General features: G+C 36.4%; 1 protein-coding gene across 31 annotated transcripts; it reads right to left on the bottom strand.

The window, feature by feature from the left end:
- Positions 1 to 1,799: 1,799 nt before the first annotated feature.
- On the bottom strand, positions 1,800 to 16,963 carry FHY1 (Haloacid dehalogenase-like hydrolase (HAD) superfamily protein). 31 transcript variants are annotated; one of them, XM_088869016.1, is made up of 9 exons: positions 16,354 to 16,622; positions 15,469 to 15,544; positions 11,474 to 12,057; positions 11,081 to 11,373; positions 10,719 to 10,770; positions 6,873 to 6,987; positions 6,659 to 6,729; positions 2,700 to 2,787; positions 1,800 to 2,062 (listed from the first exon to the last, which is right to left on the bottom strand). In XM_088869016.1, exons 4-9 carry the CDS (start codon positions 11,225 to 11,227, stop codon positions 1,894 to 1,896), a joined length of 642 nt encoding a protein of 213 aa, XP_088725142.1. In that variant the 5' UTR covers positions 11,228 to 11,373; positions 11,474 to 12,057; positions 15,469 to 15,544; positions 16,354 to 16,622; the 3' UTR covers positions 1,800 to 1,893. The 31 variants fall into 31 exon arrangements, 29 of the variants coding, with proteins under 29 accessions (XP_088725142.1, XP_088725145.1, XP_088725147.1 ...); XM_088869019.1 differs by having other exon boundaries at positions 6,873 to 6,979; XR_016057145.1 differs by lacking the exon at positions 11,474 to 12,057 and having other exon boundaries at positions 6,946 to 6,979; positions 11,081 to 11,211; positions 16,354 to 16,963.
- Between the last annotated feature and the right edge of the window lie 2,741 nt (positions 16,964 to 19,704).

The following is a 19,704-nucleotide window of genomic DNA, read 5'->3' as shown; positions in this document are numbered from 1 at the left end:
CGACCTATTCAACTACGCGGAGTGTTGTGGCTCCAAAAAGTGTACTACCGGAACGAGTCCTTGTATTGCTGGCGTGCGTGTCCTCATTGTCGGAGCGACCTATCCAACCGTCGGAGTGTTTTGGCTCCAAAAGGTCTGCTGTCGAAGCAAGTCCTTACATTGCCAGAGCGCGTGTCCTTATTACCGGAGCATTTAAATGGATTGCCGGAGCATACGGAGAGAGAGTCGTCAGTAAAAACCACTAGGAGAGAGAGGGAAGCAGTTTAGTCAAATTTTTTTTTCTTTTTTGAATTGGGGGGTTTCGCGACAAAATGTAGTTGTGGGAAAAGAAGTGAGAGAAAAGATTAATTGAGAAGTAAGTTGCAGCATACGTGAGGGGATTTTTGTAATTTTCCCAATAATATTCCTACGTCACCTAGGTATAACTTTTCACTCCGATTTTGAAATGTATCAAGACGACATTTTGAAACCAGCAGTGGAAGCCCTATAAGCTGAAAATTGATTTTCTCGAGCAAACAGGGCCCAAAAATGCCTCTAACCCTGGGCATCCATAAAGTCAGTCTATATGAACTTTGGGTGCTTTCGTAACTGCCACTTCGTGACGAAACAAACATAAAAATTTGGTGATCAAACAAGAAATCTCTCTCCTAGAAAGAGACTTCTTGCTATCCAATCGTGCCCTAAACTACCCGAAGCACACCTTAAGAATACATTTCTGCCCTATCCCTTTCCTTTTCTATGTTTTAGCCGTCTAGAAATAAATTCAACAAGAGAAAGAAGGAATTTAGGATGACATGCTTAGTCAATTTTTACACGATTTTTTTTAAATAAAGCAGTTTCATTTACAGTGTGATGTCTTGAATTTCATTCTTACCACCGCTAAATAGCCTCTTCCTAATTAACTACGTAAAAATAAAAATGCAGTTCCATTCAAACCATGCATCTTAAACCTGTTACTTAAAGTCCCATTTTGGACTTGTCACGTATGAAATTCAAAAACTTCATTTTTTTACTTGTATCTATGTTAAATACCGACATGCCTGTTCCTGCACATTATAACATAGTAATCACCTTTGTGCTCTCAAGGGGTATAAATATCACCTGTGAACCAATTTTGGAGGAGCTTATATGAAGAGAAATATTGGAAATTTTGGTAAACAGTAACTTGATCAATGACAGATTGAACCAAAACATGTTTATCTTTTTTTGCTCGTACTATTGAGCATGACTTAGACATCGCTTTCCAACTTCCAAGGAATCATTTTGTACCATTATTATTCTTCTTTTCTTATTTTTATTATATTTATTGAGTGTTATCATTTATTATTATATATTGTAAGGGGAAAATGTGGAATAAGTCACATTTTTATAAAGATGGCAAGGTGGAGGTCAATTTCCTGATTTAACGTATATGACATGACAACTGTGGAGATTTTCATTCATTTTCCACGTTTCCGAAATCCATAAAGAGAAGTTGGAAACGAAAGTTATTGAAGTGGAGCCCATGAAAATGTGTGTGAGAGAAACAGATTAGGCAGTACTAGAAGTGGAAGTAGTGGAGAGAGAGAGATTTGGTAGTACTCTTTAAGTGGAAGTAGTGGGTGGAGAGAGAGAGAGGGAGAGTCGTGGTGATAATGGGGGTACGTATATGCAAATTAACCCTCATAGAAGCAATGGTGGTACATATATGCAAATTAACACTCATAGAAGCAATGGTGGAGAGAGGAGTAAAGGTTATGGACCTAAGGTGGTGATGCTCGGAGAGAGAGAGATTCATAGCACTTTGCACATGTGACGTGTTCGATAATTGCAAAATATTATTTATTCACCACCCAACAACTTATTATTATTGCAGAAGTAGCTAGCGAAACCAGCAATGAAAGACATCATTAATCAGGTCCTCGTATCTTTCTCTGATAAAGAAGAGACGTCAGTTCTGGTTCTAGGCTCCAACCCACCTGTTTCGATTCCTAACTCTAAGAGCTCTTGTTCAAGCACCATTGCACCTTTGAAATGTATTCCATTCATTCCTGTGTTTATTGCAGCCTCTACGTTTGTCTCCCTGAACAAAGGGAAAAGAAGAAGAGAGAACCAACTTGTAATCAATACTTCAATGTGGAAAAATAAGGTAAATGCAAATAGTTAATGAAAGAAACGATTACTATGACAAGTTAAAACTTCGTTTCCATCTTTAATTATGATGGGAAAGAACATGATCATATAAGAGTTGAAGATTAAGGTTTCACTCAGTCTTTTAAAAATCGCCGAGCCAGTTCTGACAGCCCAATCCTGCTCAGAACCACTGGCCTGCCAGTCTGGATCTTAAATCCCCCCCCCCCCTGGTTTTTGCCTTGGTTCCCAATAGTTACACCTCCCCTCCCCCCCACCCCCCCACAACTTGTCTATACAAAAACCCATAAAAGTGGCGAGCCGGCTCGAGCTACTCTGAGCCAGCTCGGAACTGGTGGGTGACCAATTCGAGCCAACGGTCTGGTTTTTAAAACACTGGTTTCACTAATATAAGCAAGTGGATCAGTTGCAAGTTAAGCTGAGCCATCTCTGCTCTTTGATAAGATGTTATCTCCGAGAGAGAGAGAGAGACTCATTTCTAAACTAAAGTTCATCCTTTTCTTTCAGCAGCCACACAATCAAACAATAGAAACCCCACTTCTATAAATGTCTCAATAAAATAAACAAACCTGTCATCAATGAAGACACAACTTGCTGGATCAACTGCAAGATGTTGAAGGACTTCCAAGTATGCATCAGGTTCAGGCTTTCGCCTACCTGCACATTTACAAGCATAGAGTGAACAAAGGATCTTACTACAAGAAACAATGAGAACCCAATTGAAAGATAACATCAACTCTTTCCTTCAATTAGATGGCTTCTGAATATAAAACCATATACGTGTGTGTGTGTGCGCGCATGCTGAGAAGGCTACAAATAGAATTGAATAGTGTAGTTTATGAATGCATTTCCAACATCTAGAAAAGCTTCTAAATCAGAAGACCCAAGCAGTTATCCAAAAACCCAATAAGAATGGATGAGTCACAGTATCTTAATACATGAACTGAACTTCTGAAGAATAAGATTATCCAACATAAAATTAGGTGGGAAATATCGAAACACTGCTGGAACATATAATATGTCGTGCAGGATCTTCAGACTTGGAATCTCAGGAATGTGCTTAACCAGACCTTTTTTCTTTGGGTAGAAGATCAGCTTCCTCCTAGTACAATAGTTGAATATCGAAGTACCATCTAAGCGAAATGTCAATTTTTCTCAAGAAAAAGAGGTACCATCTAAGTATAAGTATCATAAAGAACCTGAAACATGACAAAATCATAATTTTGCAAAGTAACCTCACTTTTCCAGCATTATGAACACCAAACCAAAATAGTCATTTTCCAAACAATGACTGATCCAGGCCGCTCACTGATTTAAATATACAATTCAGGCACCAAGAACCACAGTACCTTCAGAAGCTTCTCTTTTACCGACCTCTTCCACAACATGCATAACCTCTTGAACATCAGGGCCCAAAGGAAAACCTCGTTCTTCTCTGTGGAGGCCGCCTGAAGATGCGCCTATAAAGCTCAATTTTGATGGTTGCTCCCTTGACAACCCAGGCCCCTCCGGTGTTGGAGGCATTTTTAGAAACTTTGAAGGCTCCACCCTCCTTTCCTTCTCCCTCCCTACCCATTGGCTCATCTGATTCTACCAGTGCAGAGGCTCTGGCCTAGCTTGAAGGGCTTCGAATGTTTGAACCTAGCTGGAACACGGACCTGGTTGCTAATGGCGACTCTACAAACATAATCACTTGGGCTACCGGTGCTGCTCCCTGCCCGTGGAGACTTAAGCATGTCTTCAACGAAATAGCTTTTATGTCCAATACCTTAAGAATCACTTGGAAACACATTTTTAGGAAAGCCAACGTTGGTTCCAACGCTCTAGCTAGGCAAGGCGCAAGCCTTAACAGTCCTCGGGGCTTGTAGGCAATTTCAAGTTTCTATCCTGTCCCCCTTTTCCCTTTTTTAAGCTGTTTCGATGTAGAGTTTTTTTGTCTTGGCCCTTTGGGGGCTTTTTGTACAGGGCACCTGACAAGCGGGCTTGCCCAATCATGTATATGCTCTATCTGTACACGATCTGTTTTATACTCCTTTTATTTTATTAATACAGCAGTTAATTTACTCAAAAAATAAAAAAAAAATTCAGGCACCTTTTTTGGGGTTGAAGGTTTTCTGCATTTCCTGCATGATTCATACAGGTGTTCCAAGCAATTTGGGTTTAGCAATTATTAGAAAACATTCCTTCAAGAGAAAATATACTATAAGCAATTTTTCATAGTAGGTTAAGTATATGTTCCTTTCCAGCCTCATCCTCAGTAATGAATGGTGGAGAAAAACCTGTTCCTCCACGTTACATACTCCATTTTAAGTCAACCAGAAGAAACATTTTTTTTTTTTAAATGTGTTAAAACCAATGGTTTAAAAAGCGGATCGGTGACCCGGATCGAGCACCTCAAAAACCGATCCGGAACGGCGAATCGGCGATCTGGATCGGGAATCGGCGATCCGGATCTGGAATCGGCTGAATCGGTCGGATTAAAGCTTCAAAAAAATCCGAAAAATTATTAAAATTCATTATAAATGTTGTTTTTAAGGAATCCAATAAGAAATGAGGGTACTTCATTATTAACTTTCATTGTTTTCATCAATTTATGAATATTGAGATGTTCTTTCCCCGTATGAACTTATGTTGACCATTAAATTTACATCACACAAAATAAATCATAGAATTATCATGGATTAAGTATATAATCATATATGGACTGCAATAAAGAGTTGACTAAATTGATGAAAAATTAGCCACTAAAATCTCGAATTGGCGGAAAACCCTAATCAGCTAGAAAAACCCAAATTATTACAACCTAACTAACTATAATATTATATACCAACAATATTTTATAATTATTTTATTATATAAATAACAACAAATCCAAAATATTTTATAACATCATATAATTTAAAATGTATTATTGACAACTGTAAAAAAAATAGTACACTACATGATTTATAATACAAAAATTAATAAATAAAATAAAAGATTTGGTTATCAATGTAGAAATTATTAGAATGCGTACCAATTTAGTTAATTTTTTAGGTTTCTAGAATAAATTAGTGGAAGAGATTGTTAGCAGAAAGAGAGAGATTTCAAATGGCCACATTGTATGAATCCTATCTTTAAATTAATATTACTAAATTTATGTTAAAGACCATCATGTTATAAAAAATAAAAAATATAATTAGACCATTTATTCCTAGGTTGAATTAAGAAATACCTTTTATTTTTTTGACAAGAAATACTTATTGTGTTATCTTTTATTTTTTTTTAACAAGAAAAATATGATACTTGTTGATTATCTTCTTTTTTTTTTGACAAAAGAAGAAGATGTTGTACTACATTTTTTTTTGCTTGTTGTATTACTTTTTATTTTTTTTATCCTATGAGCTAGTACTAATTTTTTAATCCTAATTAAATAATTAATTAATTATTACTCATATAATGAAATAATACACATGATATAGTAGCTTAATAGAGTTTTTATGTTTTTTTGGTGAAAGATAGGGGTGATGGGCACCTAATTATTATTTTTAATAAATTTTTTCTTTTTTTAGCATCAAATTTCATTGCCACAATCGGACATACAACTTTCTTATTCATGACGGGCATACACCGTCGTGCATACATCATCGCGCGTACACCATCTCGCTGCTTTATCCCAAGCTAATAACATTTGCAAGCGATTTTTCAATTCACAGGTATATCCCACATCGAAGGGATGTGAGAAGAGTGACTACTATAAAAAACCCAATGAACTGCTTTACGGTATGCTCTCTTGGCCATGTGAAGCTTGAGACTTTTTAAGCTGGGTCAAGTGAAGTGCCAGGTGTCACTCGCATGGGGGGTGAGTGCAACGTGTCAATCACGTGGGGGGAGGTGAAAAGTGGAGTGCATCATGTGGGGGGAGGTGAAAAGTGGAGTGCAAGGTGTCACGCGTGGAGGGTAGGTGGGGAGGGAGTGCAAGGTGGCAAAACAATCACATGACGAGGGGGGGTAAAGTGGTATAAGTCACATTTCAAAAAAACCAGGGTGGGTTCATAAAAAAAATCGGATTGAAAAATAAAAAAAATAGGAATTGAAAAATAAAAAAAATAGGAACCGCCGGTTTTACCGATACTTTATTTGGATCAGTTATAACCGATACCCGATCTGAATCGCCCCATTCCGGATCGGATCTGCGATTTTTAAAACACTGGTTAAAACTGTTCTAATGAGTAAAAGGAATTTACAAGAGTTTAGGCAACTCACAGGCCAGGTGCTCTATTACAAGGAACAGTTCATCTCAAGGTCTATGATTAGGACGTAAGATGGAGATGATCCTATATTACCCACTAGTCTGTCATTTAACAATTTACATACAATTCTTCCCATGGTAAGAAATATATTGCAACGAATAACCCTACAAATGATGCTGAAATAGAAATATATTGCAACTAATAACCCTACAAATGATGCTGAAATAGAAATATATTGCAACGAATAACTCTACAAATGATGCTGAAATGGTGTCTACCTCGGAGAAAAAACTTACCAATTTCACAAGAACAGAATGACCAGGATATGTAAGCAGAAAGTTTTAGTTTTTCCTCAATCAACATGTACCTAAAGAACATGTATAGTCAAGCAAGAAGGTTAATGTAGTACCCAAAAAAGAACAGTAGAACTTAATTACATGGCTCGAGGAATGAAGAAATTTATAAACAGAAATATCAAATATATAGTTGCATAACACCAAGATCACTAACCAGTTGGGATAGTTTGTAAAAGCATGCATCTCATACCCATTATGTTTCAAGTGGCAGAGCAACGACTCCATACCTTCAAGATATGAATAACCATTCTTCATGCATTCCTTTAGACCTTCCACATAAGTAAACATCAGAATGAATGGATAAGAGAAAAACGAAAGAAACTTGAAAGCCCATAAGCATATATAAGTTATATTTAATATATACTATCATCTCAGGTTATTAACTTATATCCACAAATAACTAGAAGAAAAATAAAAGTACCCCTCCGCTGATCCTTATTTGTTCATGAATCAATCACAACCACAGGTTTGGACTGAGTTATCAGAACTTTCTCCATTAGGAGAACCCGGTCTACATCGACCGATTAAAACTAGATGTCAAAAGGTTTTCTACGGTTCATATAATCCACACAATCTCTTCCCTAGTTAAGTTGGGTAAATGCTGATTTTACCCCTAAAACTGGGGGCCTTTTTCAGCTCAGAGAGCCCTTGACTTAGAGACACCCAGGGCCAGGGGCCTATATAGGAACTTAGGGTTTTCTAAATAAGGAAGAGCCAGGTGAGATGCCCAAGTGGCACCTCACTTCCTGACCACACATCGACACGCACATAGCCCACTATTCACATTCATGTTTCAGCCTACCACTAACCTTGCTGATGAAAATTGCATCCAAGGGCTGAGTCAAAGCCAAAAGCGGGATGTGTTTGGCATTCCATCCAAGAGCTAGGATGAAATGAATTTTGAAGGTGGACATATTTGGAATTGTCTCATTTGTAAAGTTTGGCATGTTGGAATTGTCATGCTTGTTAAGACATTTTTCTGTAATTTGTAGTGAAGAGACTTGATTGGGCTTCATATAATGTTGAGGTTAAAGGTGTCCGGCATAGAGTCGCAGCGGGTTAATGTTGTTTTCCCAATAAATCAAAAGAGTCAACAGTATGGAGCTCCAATGGGTCAATTTTGACTCAAGGTGGTCTGTGTTGACGTATTGTGGGTCTCCAGGTCAAAGTGGTGAGTTCCCATGAATGAGGACTTGGATGCATATATGCATGGGAATTTGGAAGCATGAACGCTGCATGCATGTTGACTTGGATGCATGGGAAAATTAGAGAGCTAGGGTATTTTAGTCATTTCTCTTTTGTTTAGAGGGTATTTTGGTCATTGTTCCAGAAACGTCGTAGGTGTGGGAGAGTCCTATATATACTTCATTTTGCTGCAACAAAAAGGTGCTTGATTGATTAATGAAATGGAATTATCTTTCCCCTACTTGCCATATTTGAGATTTGCCCAACATGTGCATTGGAAGACATCTAGTATGTGTACCGGTGCTGCCCTACTTGGTCTAGTGGTGTGGTTAGGGCCGAAAAAGCCCTTGTTCCTATCTCCTCTTGACGGTGATCAAGAAATATTTCTCCTCGTTCAATTGACTGGCATAATCAACAAGTTGTGGCTAAATCGGTCGTGGATCTTCCGGGTCTGTGCTCCTGATTTTGCATGAGTTACTAAAAATAATAATCAATAGTCCCCCAGTCCAACTATACATTGCTAATGCTCTTCTACAAGTGTACAAATAAAAATCGAAAAGACTTTCTACATCTGTCTCTTAAGGAAGAAATGCATATGTCTCACCTTCGAGGTTTATTCTCAAGCTATTTTCCCAAACTTCAAAATGGTATATATAGCCCAAACAAACACAGCACTACTCTACTTTCTTCAAAGACATTGCAATATTAATACTAAATCCTTCCTATTCTTAGATCTTATTCTCTCAAGGAATTACATTTTTTTTTTTTGTTTGAAAAAGAATAACAGTCTCAAGGAATTATTGCCATTTATATATTTGGTTGCTACTAGAGAAGATCAACAAGACATTGCCTGCATTCAAGCCTTGCATAAACATTTCAGATAATTATGTTGGCTGCCAACCTACCATGGGCTCCCATGTTTATGTTAGGGCAAATTTAGAGTCTCGAAGCATCATGACCAGAAATATTGCTGAACTTTGTGCACTTTGTTAAGTCTTTTCACACAGCTCAACAGTTTTAAAGTCTTACATTAAGGAGGAAAAAGAAAAACAGAACCATCTTACCATTAGCTAGAAAAAATATGACAAAGTTGAGCTCAGTAGTTCTATCCTATGAACTTGATTCGGTATTTGAAACTACTGCTAAGTACAGTGGTTTAACAAAAACTAAAGAGCATAGAGAAACGTGTAACATAAATAACACAATGAGAACTGGTATAATGTTTCCACAGAGAGCATTTTCTACCACTCTGAATGATTTCCTTTCTGAGAGAAAGTTGACTATATTTGGTAAGTAGATTTACCACTCCAAATGATTGAAGGCCATGTTCTGGTTCCTGAATATTATCGAAGCAGGATATCAATGGAGATCAACAAAGAGGCGGCTAAGTAGGTAAATATGCACCCCTGTGTATATTAGGAATGCTCCCTGAAGACATCTGCCTTTTGCGGTGAATCATTAAGGACTCTCAGTAAATTCGCCAACAATATTTTTAGCGACTAGAAAAAATTTTCAAATAGAAAATGTGAAGGATCCAAAGGAATACTAGTTTTGAAAGTAGTCCCACTGAAAGTACATGATTCTAGCAAATATCATTACAATATCATCAGAGAGCAGAGCATTATATTGTTAAGTCAACTCAAAAAAAGAAAATATCAGCCTAAAAAAATTAAACGATGTGGTTACTTCTTAAAATCCTTTCATTAGGTTCTTCCTCAAGAATTTTGTTAACAAATTACAAATTGCCCTTGTTCTGGCTTTGTAACCCTGAAAAAAGTAATGACAATTTGGTTATCTAATCCCACTTAAGTTGTCCGAGCCAAAAGACATAAAAACTCCTACTTTTTCTGGTTCCAAACCTAGAAAAAGATTTTTTAGTAAAAACATGTTCCAAGTTTGAAATGGGAAATGAGCAGGGGTATTTAGGTCACTTGGCTTGAGTAGCTTAAGTGTCTAAATTGGCAAGCTGCCCTCACTTCATACATAAGGTTACAAATCTGAACAAGTCCAGTTTGGGCACTTACTAACATAATAACTAAGAAAGTACCTAAGTGAAATAAATTTTTTTTTCAATGATCACTTTTTGGTAAATTATCCAACTTGAGGTGGTTTGACCATGTTATTGATATTTCCCCAAATAAAAGCATACTGAGATATTTATCAAACCAATAAATTATACAAAGAGATGTTAAGATACTATATTGGTAAGCCTCTAAGCGACAACAAAGGGGTCAGGGTAAATGATTCGGACCACTTGGATACCAGATAATTAACAGCGATTTTCTAATAATGACACTATTTTCAACAAAAATAAAGATCTTCACACACATAGAACCATGTAAATGTGCCACAGTGTGCAGTTTAATGAGATGAACATGATAAAGAAACTAGAAGAAACTTTATAGGCACTAAATTTGACATGTATCCCAACTAAATCTATTAAGGATTTCAACTAAAATATAAAATATTTTTCTTTCTCGTTTCCTTATCTGATTCATATATGCAAGGCAAGCTAGTTTCGAAGTAAAACTAAAGAATATCACATTAGTAAATAAGCAAAGTTGGTGTCATAGTGTAAAAAGAGTGACTCGGATTGGGACTCGCCATAGTCCTGAACCAAGTCAACGCAGAGGACCTTGGCAGATTCTCAACAGATTCTGTGCAGTCTCACCAAGACTCAGTAGACTTGGAGCCAACACAAGGTGAGCAGACTCACCAAGTTTAAGAACTCTGGTTGGTACCATCAGAGCAGAGATGCTTACTAGTAGATGGATACTGGTATCAAATTTCAACTTTCTCGAATATCAATGTCTACCTTGCAAATCAAAATGCCTTCCATCTTTGAAGAACTTCTTAGCCAGCTCCTCCTATAATGAGGAATAAAGGAACCACCGGTCAACATTTAACATCATTAATCATGGCCGAATCAGTGAGATCTCATATCATCTGTAACACACAACATTTTCCCAGATACAAGAGAAATGTTCATAAATGCTCATTGATAATCTCATCAACACCCAAATAAGCAACACATCAAATTGCTATGGCGTTAGGCAGAGTGTAGAGGTGCCAGGAATGTTGAACTACAGTGACAATTTCAGTGGCTCAAAAGCAAGTGTAAAATTACAGCTCACACCTTTGCCAAGTAAATGCGAAGAAGAAAAAATCACGACCTACCAAAAAACAAGGTACTTGAATAGTAAGAATAACTCTTGCAAAGTCCATGGTCGAAGTTCCACCACCTTTACATGGTATTCCAGCGACCCTACGGCCACAGTTAACATATTTTGCAGCGGCATCTTCTTTTTCTGTAGTTAACCTCATTAATCAAAACATAGATTTACAAGTAAAATTCGTTAACGAAAATAAATTTGCCTCCAGCTTGAACTTTAAGAATTGAATCTTGTAACCACCAACGATTATTTAAAATCTTCATCTCTGGTTGATAGATCAGCCACCTCATTTACTTCCTGCATGAGAGATAAAAGGAAACCCTAGAATTGCTTGTGAAGTCAAAAACCTCTTAAAAAATATTGGTAATTGGCATGGGCATTTTGTTTTTCCACTAACCCGTGAGAACATGATGAAGGATTCACCTCTCAGTATAGTCCTCCAACTTGAATGTAGAAAACATGGTCCAGTTTCTTTTTTTTCTTTGGCTGCTTCTTTGGAATCACAATTAGCAAGGGTCCAGAGAAGTTCAATGGGACAAATCCCCTGATATCCCGCCCGACTCCTCCAATCCCAGGCCAAGCTTTCCACTAGAACTTCCATCAAAGTTCAGTATAAGCCAAACGACTTATACATTGCAAACTGATGTTGCAATTTGGAAAGGAGATTTTACATTTATTCTGTCATGCAATATAAATTGTGAACTGTGAAAAACAAACCATTTCTTAACCAGTTAACCATGGTCAAGTCATAAGAACCTAGAAACATGTTCCCTTTTTTTTTCTTTTTTTCTTTTTTCCAGTAAGCAGGATTATCTAAAATCGACTAAGCAGGATTATCTAAAATCGACTGGTGGAATCATAGTGCCTGATTAATGACCATGCGGTTATCATATCTTGCCACTAGGGAGGATTCTTAATTTCAGCACATTCATTGCTTTTTCTTGGGGGCCAATGCTAACAGCAGCCATGTTTGTTCCATTCCTGCATGAAACATGGGTGAGAGAATCAGAACCAGGGCTGAAATCCACCCATGCACATGGTTCTCTCACCAGGGCTGAAATCCACCCATGCACATGGTTCTTATAGCAAAATATGACTACAAAGAGCAATAGCTTTTATTTTCATTTGATAAGTATCCACATCACTTGTTATCTTATCCAAATGTCGGATATCATGGATGATCAAACCATAAAAACATAATTGATAAATAACTTCCTGAAATGACCCATTATTCCTAAGGAATTACTTACAATTGGAGAAAACCAAGAAGGGAGGGGAACTACACAACTAATGAACAAGTCCCTTCTTAAAAATCAGCAAATCAAGTGGTCTTATGTAATGATAATTTCCTCCCCATGCATTACATGGAAATCCTCTAGAAATCTCTAAAACCAATTAAGACTCCTCGAGAAGCCCCTCAAACCAATCATGAATCCTCTAGACTTAAGGACTCCAACTAGTACATCTCAAAAATATCCCTTTCCAACAGGAATTATCATCATCATCATTCGAGTCTTACCCCAACTATTTGGGGTCTACAGGAGTCCCGTTTCTCTATTCAACTTTATCAAGGGTCATACCTTGAGTCAGACTATTAGTTCACTACTTCCATTCATGTCCTTTTGGGCCTCTTGTTGGCCCTGTTAGAGCCTTCCACTTGAACCAAATTATCCCTCCTAGCTGATATTGTTCTGGGTCGATGCTGCACATGGCCAGACCACCAAGTCTCCTGTCGCTCATCTTATTGCCTATTGGAGCTACTCTTAAGTTCCTTTAGTTGTATTCATTCTGAAATCTATCATTTCTTATCTTGCCACTCATCCATCTCAACATCCTCATCTCAGGTATAGTAATTATATATATATATATATATGGAAGATACTACAAAACGCCTATAGGCGAAAATGAACAGTGACTTCGCCTACCCTCATCACCACCCAAAGTTCATCACACGGTCACGATTCTCATCACCACCCAAAGTTCATCACACGGTCACGATTGTCGGGTAGTGTTTCATTTTTCTTTTTTTTTCTACAAATCGGAATGACCTGAAATTTGGAGCGTGTGCTCATAAAAAATAGATGAATCAACAAAAAATATCAAAAAAATATTTTACATGAAAAAATTGACCAAAATACCCCTGAAAAGTTTTGGGAGTATTTTGGTCAATATTTTTTTTGCAAATTATTTTTTTATATTTTTATTCGGTGCACCTCACTAAGATATACACACGCTCAAAATTTCAGGTCATTCTGATTTGTAAAAAAAAAAAAATGAAAAATGAAAAATGAAACACTACCGGACAATCATGACCGTGCGATGAACTTTAGACGGTGATGAGGGTAGGTGAAATCACTGTTCATTTCCGCCTATAGACATTGGGAAGACTTTTCATATATATATATATATATATATATATATATATATATATATATATATATATATATATATATATATATATATATATATATATATATATATTGTTTCTTGACTGCCCAATATTCCATTCCATAAAGCATAACTGGTTTTACAGCCATCTTATAGAAACTCCTCTTCAGTTTCACTGGCATGCAACGACTACATAAGACTCTAGAAGAACATCTCCACTTTGTCACACAGCTCTAATTCTATGCGTAACATCTTCCTCAATCTCTTCATTCTCATGGATTATCGACTCAAGATATTAAAAATAATCTCTTTTAGTTCCTACTTGGTCATCAATCTTAACTAATTTCTCATCTCCACTCCTATTATTACCAAATTTGTATTCCATATATTTTGTCTTAATCTGGTTAATTTTAAAACCTTTAGATTCCAAAGCATCCCTCCAACGTGTTATCTTTGTGTTGACGCCGTCGCTAGTCTCATTAATCAAAGCTATGTCATCTGTAAACAACATATACCATACTACCTCATCCAAGATGCCTAGTTAACTCATTCATAACCAGAGCAAAGAGATCGTTCAATGCCGACCCCTGATGTAGGCCAGTTGTAACTGAAAAACTCACTTATCTCTTTATTAGTTACCCTCACACTTGTTAGTACTCCCCCGTACATATCCCTCACTATGTCAATATATTTTCCAGAGATTCCTTTATTTTCCAACACCCACTAAATTAACTCTCTAGGTACCCTATCATATGTTTTCTTTAAATTAATGAAGACTATGTAGAGGTCTTTTCTCTTCTCCCTAAACTTCTTAATCAATTGCCTTAATAGGAAAATAGTCTCAATGGTTGATCTCCCTGGCATAACCCTTCTAACATGAATGGCATCAAAAAAGACAAAATTCCACCTTTTGCACGTGCTACACAGACCCAAATGGGATATCAAGCAAAAAGAGTAAATGGCATGGGCCATCCCAGAAGGAATACATGAAGAGACCCTTAAAGTTCTATACTCCTACTCTCATCTGGTTACAATTAAAGATACTAATAGCACACATGCGACTTTTTTTTTATTTTAATTTGATCATTCATTTGACCATGCTTAAAACCATCATTAGTATCATACTAGAGCTAGAGTTCCTTGCTTCTACCATTCTATGGACCCCAAGGGGCTCGTGCCCCAAATCATAGAAAAGCTACAATGCCAAACTTAGAAATATTACACATGCAAAGAAACCATTAAGACACTTCAATATATATGATGGCAACAAATGACATCAAAAATGAAATTACAATAGTCATTCATCAACATGGTGAGACCCTCCAAAACCACAACTACTAATAACAATATATATTTCTGTGAACATTTTCTCATCTTAATATTCCTTTCCACATTTTGAATTATAAAATAATCCTTTCCATCGTTTTCATATTTACTTTTTTATTTCAAATAATAAATTCAACAGTCTTCTTCTGAATTTGACAAATCACCAAGCTGGTTCACTTCTCGGAATGAATAAAAGCATTTTCAAAAAGATTGGTCTCAAAACATGTCTGCAAAATTATGCCTTCAACTTACATTCAACAAATGCCTATGAGTTAAAAAACAATTACGTATTTAGTAAATGAATCACTGCATTTAAAACTAGCCCAGCTGACATGGGGCTTGCTCAAAGTCGGCACAGCTCGGGAACCTGGAGTGTCCTGAGTCAGTAACTCGATCTCGCCCAAGTCTCACCTTTTTTCTGGCCCTTCTTTGTTAACTTTTATAGACTCCGCTGAGTCTTGTTTATATTCGACCGAGCTGAACTGGTTGACTCAGGCTCAGCACCCAGAAGCTGAGACAACACAACAAGTCCTCACCCGAGTCTGGGTTCTTAAACACTGAATCACGATACTCAATACATGAAGCATGAAAATAGACATGAATTCTATCTAAAGTCTAGCCTTACAATAAGTCAGCTTTTTGCCCAAATAATTAATTTAAATAAGCTGATAGGCATACCTCATTAATGAGACCCTCTTCAAACTCAATCCAAGCTTTCGGATGCTTTTCATTGAGTAGCTTTTTGAAAGGCATCCTGCACATGAACAAAACAGTATCTTCAGGTTGTGCTCCTAACAACAACTAAGAGAATTAAGAAAAAGAATGCAACAATATGGTGGAAGGATCTCATTGTAATCAAGGCTAGAGGAATACATGGCATCCCAATATGCAAACTACATGTAGACTACACATCCTACGATCCCTCAATTGACTAATTTATTTGTCATTTTACAACCCATTACAATGCAGACATGAAATAGTCAAAATTCACAATCAGAAAACATAAAGTTACATTCTCCTCAACAAAAGAAATCTGAAGCTTAATTATATCAATCAAAATGATTGATTTTTTAAAATACATAAACCCTTTAAAGTGAACAGACATGTTAAGAGAATAGGAAATATCAGACCAGCAAATAACAGAAAAACGCAAACTTGGATTCAGAGGAAGACACAATAATTCTCCCAAGAATTTTTTATCCCAATCCATTCAATCTTCAGAAAAGCCACAACAGGAATAAAGACAGGATAGTGCATGAAAAAACGAATAAAATTTATCCACATTCATGATCTTAATGCATTCAAAATTGCAAACACTTTAAAAGAAAGAGCATAAAGCAACAGAAAAAATAATTAATCTACACATTGCTGGGGAAAAGTAGGAAATGTCTCCATAATAAATTCTTTTTAAGTCAAATAAACAAAATCCAAACAATAGTATTAACATTAGAATATAAACATACTGAGAACAAACATGGTTTAATCTGTTAGAAGCAGAGAAACAAGATCAACAGAACAAAGAAGCAGAAGCAGAAACAGGAGAGAGACAGTTGACCAATATACCTGAAAAAGGCTGGCACATCCTGGTAAAATGGGTCTCTAACAATTGTGTCCATAACATCAAAAAGCAAGATGGGCAGCCTCCGGTTCTCTCTCATGGAGCCCATAGTTTTGGACGATGTTGCATAATTTGGAGAATGGGAATTGGCCATTTTCACAGAGCTTGACGATGGGATACGAATTTGAATATGGGAGTAGCAAAATGAAGTTCTCGGAGCCAGAGCCATTAACTCCGAAGTCTAATAGATGAAACCCAAGCAACCGTCTCCCTCTTAAGAGAACCACAAAGCCGTCGCTTTCTAAAGAAACCAAGAAGTCATCTTTCTCCCTCTCTCTCTCTGTAAAGAACCAACTAACCTCTCTCTCCCTCTCTCTCTCTGTAAAGAACCAACTAACCTCTCTCTCTTTCTTTCTCTCTCTCTCTAAATTTCTCTCTCTCTCTAAACCAGTTGGTTTCAGAGGTGTTATTTCCGGGAGAGAGTCTACTTTCTTTTTCTGAATTGGACGGTCTGGATTGAGTGTTTATGTCAGGTAGGCAGTTGGATTATTTCTTTCTTTTTGGATTGTAAGAGTGGGAAATAGAGCGGGGAGGAGTATGCACCATCTACGAGTTGCAGAAAAATTGGAATATGGTAATATAATAATATCTTCTATTATTTGTGGATACTTTTTAGATGGGTAAATAATGGGCGCCCATATGTACAAATAATACTTTTAGATGGGTAAATAATGGGCGCCCATATGTACGAATAATACTTTTAGATGGGTAAATAATGGGGCCTGCCCGCGGGACCTGCTAACGAGCCTCGTGTCAGCGTTGGCCGGAGCTATTTTTTAATATAAACTGTTCTCAGGCAGGGCCGGGCGGGTTTGATAAGCCCGGAATTTGTCCAACAGGCTGGGTTGTTCTAGTTAATCCGTTAAAAAATCTCCCTATCTAGAAACTCAATCCCTCGCTTTCTCTTTACGTAAAAACCCAATTTCTCTCTTCAAAAATCAAGTCTTTTTCTCTCTCTAAAAACTCAATTTTTCTCTTTAAAAATCAAATCTCTCTCTCTTTCTCTCTGAAAACCCAATTTCTCTTTAAAACACTTTATATCTCTTTAAAAACCAAATATCTCTTTCTCTCTCTAAAAACCAATATTTCTTTCTCTATTTATCTTTCTATCTCTAATTTCTGCCTCTAAAAAGCCAATATCCTATTCTTTCTCTTTCAAAAAGGTGAATTCAATTTGAAAAACTCAGCTGAAAATTGGAAGAATTTTGTTGATAACATATAATATTTATTATTTCCAAACCTAAGGTTCCCAATAGAATTATTGGGTTATTGGGAATTTTACTGGGCTTATACTATTCCATAAGCTAGTGGATTCATCCAAGCTTTATAAATATATATATACACACTCTATTATCTATTATTATTATTTTATATATAAAATGAGAAGAGGTCCCTCTTATTCTCGTGCCAAGTATCTTTTTTATTTTGAAATACATCCTCTTACTATGTAAATTATACATATTTTAGCCATTTATTATTTGTTGTTTCCATGGTTCACTTCGTCCTTTATCTCTTCTCATTAAAATGCAACACTTTCTCTCACTTTCCTTATATAACGTTCCTCTCTCTTTTCCATATTATCTATATCTTATCTCTCTTTATTAAGCTATAACAAACCTTCTCTCATTCCCTTCATTATATCTAACTTCCTTTCTCTCTTCCATATGCTCCCCAACATTTATCTCTCTTCATTAAAAATCAACATGTCTCCTCTCTCTTTCTTTTTCTTTTTGACATCTAACTCCTCTTCTCTCTTTCTCTTTATTGAATCTAATGTTCCTCTCCTTCTTCCATATTCTTTGTATCTTATCTCTTTGTTTTTTCCATAGTTCACCCCATCTTTTATCTCTCTTCATTAAAATACAACACATCTTCTCTCTCTTTTCCTATGTTCCTCTCTCTCTTCCATATTATTTCCATCTTATATTTCTTCATTAAAATATAATATATCTTCTCTCTTTCCCTTCATTGTATCTTGGCAAAAGTTTATATAAGGATGCAACCTTATAATGTAGAACTACGGACTAACCTCAAAAATCCATTGGAAACAGTAGTTTTAATGTTGAAAAACTATTTGATTGATCATCTCGACATCGAGATGTATGACCATGAAAAATAAAAAGATTTTAAGTATCAGAAATAGTGCATTTTACAATATATTATCTACACGGTCCATCTTCAAGATTTTCATATGTTTATAGATCTACTTGATTTAACCATTTTTTAAATTTAAAATTTTATAATTAGATATAAAACATATTTTGAGATAATCCTAAGAACATTTTATGTCAAAATTATATACCATGATCAAATTTGAAGGTACACCTTACCTCTGCAGCTACGGATGCCAACTTCACCCTTGTATCTAACATTCCTCTCTCTCTTTCTTGTTTTTGACAAATGTTCAAAAGTATTATTGATGACTAAGCGAAAGAAATTACATCAGAACAAATCAACAACGAAGGTAACGATGCATCTCCTTTAGCCAAAGAATCGACAATGGAGTTTACTTCCCGATAGACATGATTGAACGAAATAAAAGGTCCAACTAAATCCATTATTTGCAACCACAAAAATCGCAATTCCCATGGAACCTTTTGTTCCAATTGGTATCATTTTATCACATTCAAGGAATCCCCTTCAATCCAGACATTATCAGTAATGTTCATCCCAAATAAAATTTTCAACCCACACAACAAAGCACTCAATTCAGCAAAATTTGCTATTTTTTGCCCTATCGGGCCAGTAAATGAGAGAATAACACAGCCAATGGTGTCACGTCCAACACCACCAATGCCAGCCCTACCTGGATTTCCAAAGGAACTTCCATCGAAATTTAGTTAACTCTCCCAAAGTCAGGTGCCAACCAAAAGCTCTTCGATTTGGGACAAGAAATACCAAGAGAAAACATATTGTGAAGATTAGACAAAACATCCACAATTGGAATACCCCAACCCTCCTTAGTCACTGATAGCCATATCCCAATGGATAGCTTAATTTTGGCGATGAGATTTTCAAAGGACAATGAACTCTTATTTAAGGTTCTTCTATTCCTCTCCTTCCGTATTTCCCAAAGGATAACCCTTTTAGAAATCTTCCATAGGACCTTCCCACCTACTGGCAAATGGCTTAAAGACATCTGAGAGATAATACCTTCCACTGAATGGGGCATGACAAAATTTTCCCAAGTGTGGAGAAAAGCCAGGACCACACATGAGATGTAAAGAATCAATGGATCAAGAGATGTGCCACTGTTTTCTTCTTTGCACAAAATACAAACATTAGGCAAAATTTTT

The sequence above is a fragment of the Amborella trichopoda genome, chromosome 6 (assembly GCF_054954075.1).
Source record: "Amborella trichopoda isolate Santa Cruz 75 chromosome 6, AtrichopodaSantaCruz75HAP2 v2.0, whole genome shotgun sequence".
Classification (NCBI taxonomy): Eukaryota; Viridiplantae; Streptophyta; class Magnoliopsida; order Amborellales; family Amborellaceae; genus Amborella; species Amborella trichopoda.
The sequence above is the reverse complement of the archived record's forward strand: the minus strand, read 5'-3'. Positions and strand labels throughout refer to the sequence as shown.

What these genes read in the sequence shown, in the direction of transcription:
- FHY1 (XM_088869010.1), bottom strand. Translation starts at nt 16,577, where the DNA reads ATGGCTCTGGCTCCGAGAACTTCATTTTGCTACTCCCATATTCAAATT. An exon ending in GATGTGCCAGCCTTTTTCAG is followed by an intron (nt 15,545 to 16,353) that starts GTATATTGGTCA and finishes GTTCATGTGCAG; the next exon opens with GATGCCTTTCAAAAAGCTAC. An exon ending in ATTCTGTTCTTGTGAAATTG is followed by an intron (nt 2,788 to 6,658) that starts GTAAGTTTTTTC and finishes GTAAATGTGCAG; the next exon opens with GTAGGCGAAAGCCTGAACCT.